General features: G+C 43.8%; 1 protein-coding gene across 3 annotated transcripts; it reads left to right on the top strand.

The window, feature by feature from the left end:
• The first annotated feature begins 1,580 nt into the window (after window positions 1–1,580).
• On the top strand, window positions 1,581–7,617 carry LOC112283875 (uncharacterized). Of its 3 annotated transcripts, none has more exons than XM_024523173.3 (13): window positions 1,581–2,721; window positions 3,038–3,189; window positions 3,719–3,904; window positions 4,078–4,353; window positions 4,568–4,627; window positions 4,839–4,976; window positions 5,134–5,235; window positions 5,329–5,435; window positions 5,577–5,634; window positions 6,149–6,232; window positions 6,360–6,461; window positions 6,697–6,966; window positions 7,121–7,617. In XM_024523173.3, the coding sequence occupies exons 1-13, from the start codon at window positions 2,139–2,141 to the stop codon at window positions 7,466–7,468; spliced, it is 2,466 nt and encodes an 821-aa protein (XP_024378941.1). In that variant the 5' UTR covers window positions 1,581–2,138; the 3' UTR covers window positions 7,469–7,617. The 3 variants fall into 3 exon arrangements, with proteins under 3 accessions (XP_024378941.1, XP_024378942.1, XP_024378943.1); XM_024523174.3 differs by having other exon boundaries at window positions 1,792–2,721; window positions 4,087–4,353; XM_024523175.3 differs by having other exon boundaries at window positions 1,995–2,721; window positions 3,743–3,904.
• Window positions 7,618–8,128: the final 511 nt, after the last annotated feature.

Raw genomic sequence — 8,128 nt, 5'->3', positions numbered from 1 at the left:
TTGCTACACCCATTCAATCATATATGTATGAATATATCAAATGCTGTTATTTGGAATTCATTCACTGCTTATGTTCCACAATAAGATGTTATTTTTTTTTTGCAGTTTTCATTTTTATTATACACCAAAATTGGTCTAAATTATTTATCTAAAGAAGTCTAGAGCATTAAGTGTCTTAGAGAAAAAGGAAAAGTTGACTTCAGTGGAAAGACATCAAATTGTAAAAAAACATAGTCATATTTCACAATAACACAACATGATTTGGACATGATTTTGAGAAAGTTACTACGTCTCCTAGTATTATGCAAACTCGAAGGAGTCTATAATTTGTGAAAATAACCACAACTGTTTTCTTGTCAATTTGCTTATGGTTCCAGGATAGCAACACCTAGGAACAATAATACCCAAAACTATCCATACGACATAATTTTTCATTTAATGATTTCACATATAGATATTTAACCAACTTGTGGTCACCCTGAGTTGGAAAAGAACAAATGAGGATGAAGAAGAAGAAACTGCACTTTAATCAAACACTAGTTCTCCCTTTCCATTTCCACCACCTCTGATTGCATAAGCTGGTCCATTACCTTTTGACACAGAACCGTCCGTCACAAATTACCACACACCCCACCATCATCAACAGTGACGTTGACCGTAATTATACACATATATTTCTTTGCCGTTCATGTTCAATTACCGCCCAATCTTGTCCTCAAGGGACCCATGTCGATAGGGAGCTAGCTAGCTACATCCATCCAATCGTATGGACCCTTACTCTATATAGCCCGAAAGTGTAGGGGGCTGCGTCCGAAGAGGCAAAGAGGCAAACAAAGATGGGTAGAGAGTGGGAGACAGGGAGGGGTAGTGAATGAAGGGGCAGGCAGGCAGGCAGGCAGGCAGGCAGGCCAGGGAGCTTCTTAGCTTAGCTCTAAGCCCCAGCCAGATATGGATAGAAGCGTCAGATTCCTCTCTCTCCTGACTTCATCTGGTCTCACGCCCTTAAGGGGGGGGGGGGGGGAGGGGTCTGGTCAACCCAGCGTCATGACGCAAATGATTGGCCCCGCCTCCTCCTCGTCCCGGTGATGCTGGTGGTACTGGTGCTGCTGGTCGGACAACGGCGATGATGCCAGTGCCCCACTCCGAACTGCTGCCCCGTTTCCCCGTCCTCTTCCCACTCCTTAACTCCCCAGGTCTCCTTCGGAGGTGGAATCTCGCTTTACTCAGATTCCAGATCCATGCCCCTCCAATGTCCCTGTTTTGCTCTGCCGGGGGGGGGGGGGGCTGCTGTAGGTTTAGGGGCGGACAGCCATTAGGAGAGACGACTGCCCCTCCCACCCCAACTTCCCGATCGCACCCTGTCTCCCAACCTGCTGCCTTAGAGTTGTAAGCCAGGTGGGGGCAAGCAGGCAGGCACCGCGTCTCTGCTGCCGCATTAATTGCATGTGTGTGGGATTCTGTGTGAGAATCTTGGGGATCCGCTGAGGAGTGGGGGGTGGGAACCTTGTGCGGGATTCTGGTGCGCTTGAGTTCGTGCTTTTGGACGGGGTTGTGCTGGGGGAGGGGAGTGTTTGTATTGTTAGCGGTGAGGAGAGACTGCTGGGAGGAGGGGAGGAGGAGGAGGAAGAATAGAGAGCAGGATCTTTCGCTTTGGATGTGTGGAGACGGAAGCTTGCGGGGGAGAGAAGGGGAGTTTAGGTGAAGTTGGCGATGGTGGGGGCTTGACGTGTAATGCGATGGTGGAGTGTGTAGCTTGGAGTCGGGGTTTACTCGGCAGAGATTGCGTGAGAGAATGTGAGTCGTTCAAGATTAGAGTGATCGGGGTATGCTGAGTTGGGTCTCGGTTTTTCGGGTGTCTGCTGTTAGAGTGCGCGGGTTTTTGATCATGTAACGCTTTGGGTCTTTGAATGTAGTACCGAATCGGCCTCCGCGATCGGTCTTGGCTGCGTTGTTGGGCATGATTGAGGGGAATTTTAGTGTCGGAAGAGGGCGATGAAGCAGACAGGCCTTTTACATAATTTTGGTAACGGAGATGATTTGTTTGAGTTGAAAGCCGAGATGGGAGGGACTGCGCGGATGGATGCGTAGGGAGGCTTGCTGTGTTGGGGGACCGAGAGTTGCGACGGGAGGCGGCTGAAATGGGGCCGTCGGGGAAATTGAGTGGCTATGGCTATCTAAGGGGCAAGAATGGGAATGTGTGCGGAGGAGGCAGGGGGAAACGAAGCTCAACTGGTGTGACGTCGGTAGTGAAGGCGCTCATGGAATCGCAAGTTACGGGGAAAGGGCTGAAGTCAATTCGGCAGCTGCCGAGGGTGGTGTATTGTAGATTTCAAACGAGTTCCAAAAATATGGCGCCTCTGTGTATGGATTTGGAGAATGGGCTTGTGAGCAATCATGTGGAGGCCTGTCAACGGGTGCTGTCCAACTTGCTATACAGTATTTGCGAGTGGAACAATCCGCATTATCAGCAGAACCGAGAAGCTTTTGTGTTGTTCGGAGGCGATGTCTTGCTTCTGAGGGCCTTGTTCTATCCGTTCTCCAGTGAGGATGGAATAGAAAAGCTGGGATCTTCCAAGGTGCTGGCTGTGCGTCGAGATTGTCTAAGCCTCTTACGTGAGCTCTGCTTCACGGTGCCATTCTTCCCCGAGGGTTTGGCAGCCAATGGAGACTTCGTTATCAAGCTGTTCGCTTTCATGGGCAATATTACCACCTTCGATCAAGGTCAGTCTCTTCTTACGCACATCTCACATGTGTGTCAAGTAATGTTGATTTTGTGGCATCGATCAGGTCTTTTGGAAAGTCCATTGGTCGCACACACCTCTTACCTAAAAGTTACATGTGCTTTTTTGATAAACATTGCAAGCATGGCGGTCGTTTTACGAACATCTGATTGCTAAGATGGGGTGAAACTGTAGCTTTATGTGGAAATGAGGAAGCGTGTGCATGTCATCCAGATTGTAACAGCGTTGTTGGTATTAATTGTTCTTCAGCTCGAGATAAATGGGTTAAGATTGAATTCTATGCATCTCTTGTGTAGCCGTTAGTCTCGCAGAAGATGTTTTGGCAGCCCGAGAAGACACTCTCAGAGTCCAGGATATTCCAGACTTTGCAAATTTGGTGCGCAATTTCTCATCCAGGCAATTGGCGTCGTTTTGTCGCGTTCTTGCAATGGTCGCCTTTGAATCTGAGGTACTGTCTTTTTACTCGTCCTACTAAGCGTAATTGATTCTGTAAAATTTTCCAATTCACAACTTTATTCGGCATCTCATTGCAAAGGAAGTAATGCCAAGCTGGATCTTTAAAAGGCACGATCTTCACTGCCTTGAAAATACTAAAGTTAAGAAGTTGTAATGTGAGAATCAAACTGATACGTGAACCCAGATCAAACTGAGCTGTGAGCTTAAGATATTGTGTTGATTCTCTTCTATAGAATCTTCCGATCACGTAGGACCGTTTTTCTTATCTAAGAGTCTCACAATCATCTGTTCCACAATTGTTTTAATAAACCAAAAGGATTTCCCATTTCGCTATAGTATAAAAGACTCAATGCGGAACCTCTCACAAGAAAACCCAAGTCATGAAGATTAGTCAATTTGATTGCTAAGAGATCCTACGTTTATGCTTGGTCCGCAAATCTCGGTAACAAGAGTTTTTTCACACAGTATTGGGAAGAAGAGTGCCAAAGCCTGTGGTCTTTTCTCTTGGGGTTGGTTTCAAGGCAGGGAATCCATGGATGGGACAGGAGCGGAGCGTGGAGAATACTTTCCCGTTGCAGAGGCCAAGGTCTGAGGAGCCAGAATGGACCGTGGCCGACAAGAACCATGATGCCATATTACTCATTCCTGATATTCTTGAACGCTTGGTGATGCTTTTGACATTTGACAAAGTGCCGTTTGGTCGCGAGGTAAGAAAATTGAATTGCTGCCAATTAGTGGCTCCGGGCAACAGAAGACCTAATTCTGTGTGCATCTTTGTAATTCTGGAGTTATCTCTCATTTCAAGTGCAATGAATTTCTGAAATTGTTGTATTGGTAAAGTTCACAAGTTTCCTGAACCAACTGGATTCATGGACTGAAGAGATTGCAGGGGGTTTTATCATCTGAAATTTCCGACTTGACAGCAACTGTGTATGTGGAAGGAGTTCCAGAGAACACATTCATTGCGTCTACTGAAGGTCGACGTGCACCTCATGACGAGACTCGAATTGTTCATCCGTTTGCAGAAAATGGGTCTAGAGTAGATCCTGCTTCTCATGCCCACCAACGAGTAGTTGCGACCATCATAGACGAGGATTTCTTAGATTGGAATGTGTTCTTGGATCGCAGCCCTTCAACCACTGCTCTTGTTCTCAATGTAAGAAAAGTTTCCTCAACCTATTTCTGTTAATGTGGTCATCCTTCTAATTGTTAGGTTATGACTGACATGATGTAGTATCTGGATTACCTTACAGTGTTTTAAATGGATAAGTAGAAGCGCCACCATTGCAATCCAACTGAGTCACGAAATGTATAGGGACTGTTGGAGGAGGTCCATGACCATACTAACAACTTGCCATGGTTTCGTACAGCATCATGTGGAGGTCCTATTCGTCTTGTGTGCTTTGTGCGGAGGAAAGAAGAGGGAACAGGTAACACATAACACGTTATACATTGTTCGCTACAAATACTACTTTTCGATTGGGTAATTTTGCTACACCAACTAATGTACCACTATTAGAATATAGACAATTGATCATAGAACAAATAAAAAGTAGAAGACAAGAGGTACGTGTCGCGATTGTGGAATTTCCTGCCAACTCGCATAAGGCATAAAACTTTTGGGGTACATTAATTTGACAGGTGCAGAACTATTTAGCAGAGCTGGGGCTGGTCGGTGTCCTTAATGATATGTTCGACAAACTAGACTGGATGGTAACCAAACCACGCGTTAATAGACGGGGTATTCATGGATATGGCTGTGCATGCAACCCGAAATCGGTAAGAGGCCTGATATATATATTTTTTACACGCATATATATATATATAAATGATTTGTCGAGATAATGAGGACTCTATTGTTTTATATCTTTGTGCAGAAGATAGGTCAAGCAATACTGTCGTGAACCTTATGTCGTTGCGTATCGGATTTTTGCAGGCCCTCAAAATTCAGTTTTTGAGGCTTATTCATAATTTCTGCGATCGTGATAGCTGTAATCGTGCAAACAAACAGCTCTTGTTGCAGCCAAGCAGCTCCAAGGTACTTCAGAAGCTATCTTACAAAGGCTTGTTGTCAAAGCTACTTGTTATTATATATTTTTTTCTTACTCTTTATTTGCTCACTGTCATGCAGGATGGAAGTTATTCTTGGAACAGGGTTGGTGAATATAAGGAGCCAGAAGGCCTTATGGTGAAAATACTGAAGGTCTTAATTAATGAACCTGCAGATTCACTCTATCGGTATGCCTTTTTACAAATCTTCTTGTTACATGGACATAAACTAAAATGTGTCTTCAAATGTTTTGTAACCGACGAGTTAGTGTATTTCTCGAGGATAAACATAGCATTTGTTCCTCTTACGTGATGAAGTGGTTTTGGCAGGTTCTGGTTGGCGTCTTGCGTGGAAGCCTTTCTGCGGGGTGCAGATAGCAAGGATCAGGTTAGGATTTTTTCAGCTGAGTTCACTATTTGAGGATTTGCAATATAATTTGTAGAGTGTAGTTCTCGCAATACTCCTAATTGAATTTTGATCTGTACTTCCTTAAATTTGCAACGTTTTTAGTGCTAAGTGCTTGCAAAAAGAATTGCACTTGATTTTGCAGCACTTGTATAAGTGGGCAGCGTAATCTTCATAATCCTCACAATTACTTAATGAAAAACTTCACACACATCGTGTAAGAATTGTTCTTTGTAAGGGTAAGATCAATTTTTAATTCCGCAAGGTTGAAGATTTCCACCCCTATTAGATTACATGAGTTAGTGTATTCAATCGAGAGCCATATTTAAGATTGCAAAGTAGTGAACTCTTTTGTTGATTAGACCGCTGTTGACAAAGGGCAGAGTTTGTTCAAAGTGTGCCTCAAGCACATGCCGGTGTTCACTTTCATTGTTCATCAAACTAATGTTCATCATTTCTGCCAACTGAATACTGATTAAGTTGTGCAAATCTTTAGGAATTTGTGGCATCAACAGGCCTAATGGAGCATCTAGTGAATGAAATCTTGAAAGGAGGCTTTCGATGTTCTACTTCCTTACAGGTCTGTAGAGTTGGAGAATCTACTAACTCATGGGCTTTTCTGCTCTTTTCATTATGATTTCTACGGAAAACAGTTAGAAATAGCTCTTTAGATATTGAATGTTTATTTCTCTGATTACCTTGTGCAGATTGACTTTGATCTGCTCGGAGAGCTCATTAAGTTCAACAAATCACTGTTTCGAGATCTAAATGGATATCTAGCTGGCGAAAAGTTCAATGTATTTGTTGAGGTATGTTCTTTCTGTCGTGAATGTTATGACAGCTATGCTATAATGACATTCATGAGATTTTGGCATAAGTGGGCAGTCTTCAAATTATGTAGGGTTTATGTTTGCTCTCATTAGGTGAATCACCACTTTCATTTGGTGTATTGCCTAAGTGAATGGTCCACAGTCTGCAAGAATTGGATATTTGTTTGAATGAAAAGCTTACTTTTATCTATGTTGGATGATACTTCCCTTGCAGGTTTTGGTGACAAACCTGGTGGACTCTAACGTTTTTGTACGCTCTGTAATACTGTCGTTGGATTTCTTCAAGAGATCTCGACAAATCGGGACTACTGTACCTTCAGCATTTATGCCCACAAACAGTGAAAACTACAAATTTGGAGACACGCCCTGGTCTCGGGCCAAAGGCGAAAACGAGTTTTGCATGATCACTGCATTTGTCTCTCATAACACACTTCGGCTGCTGAGGGACCTCATGTGCTCAGTGCGCCTCAGTGACATTAATCAGGTAATTCGTTTCTTCGCCTGTACTTGCAGCTGCCTCTTTCTCAGACCAGACAGCAACATCATATGTAGTCTTCCTTGTGTGTTTGTCTGGGATTCCGTAATCGAGTTCTGTTCTAGAATGGGATAATGAGAATGGTATGGGGCGAAAATTGCAGGATAACATATGTGTGCTCAACACAGCACTTATCTTCCTCATTTTTGCGGAGAAGAATGGAGAGCTGCAAGGTTATCTTCAAGCACTTAGAGCAGCCGATATGAGAGTACTGCGAACATTCCGTGCTCTGCTTGAGTTTTGGCGGAGTTACTACCTCTGGAAACGGGGCCGTGAGTGCGTCTCACTACAGTACTCCACCCATCTTCCTTTTGCAGACTGGCTGCGAATTGTGGACTGCTTGTGTTCCCATCCTGACTCCCCTTACTCTCTCCTCCACACCCCTCCAGTTGGTGCTCAGTCATGTGTTGCCCTAACTGCTTCCAGTGCACCGCATCCTCGAAGGCGTTAGTGGTTGTGCAGTGACCGATTGTTTGTATAATTTGTGTATAAACTAGACTGAGCAGGTGTGTTTTACTTAATTATTTGCTGAGGCACTCCATCAGCGGTGGTGTTGATGTACTGAAGAATGGTTCTAAATTCAAAACTATCTTTGATTCATCTGACTCTTCTGTGTGTCATGTGAGTTGAAAGGTGCTATATCCAGATTTGCTTTGTCCTTCATGTTTGGACAAAACAGTGCGTCTGCAGCATAAAGTGAAGTTCCATTGCCATGAAGTGATAGACACACATTTCTTTATACTGCGTTAAATTTGAGTGTTTTTACTTCCGAGAGAATGGGTGTGCATCGATAGTTGGATCGACTGAGTCGGATATACAGGAGTGATGTTGTGATGGGGCTCTGCTGAGTCTTTTTGATTAGACTGCTTGTTGTTATGAGTCTTGAACTTCTCATCAGAGTAAAACTTAAATCTCCGCTTACACCAGTTGTAATATATTGAAGCTTGCATCATCAACGGTCTCGATAGAACGAAGGAATATCTACATTCGTGATCAACAGCTGAGAATTATGTTCGGCTGTGAAGGATTTTGTTGTGGCCGTGCACCTTAATTCTCAATGGAACTAGGTACACATTTCCATCTGAAGTTAACATTTAACCAGTTATCGCAT

Source organism: Physcomitrium patens, chromosome 6 (genome assembly GCF_059467195.1).
Source record: "Physcomitrium patens ecotype Gransden chromosome 6, ASM5946719v1, whole genome shotgun sequence".
NCBI lineage: Eukaryota > Viridiplantae > Streptophyta > Bryopsida > Funariales > Funariaceae > Physcomitrium > Physcomitrium patens.
This window is presented reverse-complemented; position numbering and strand designations above follow the sequence as displayed.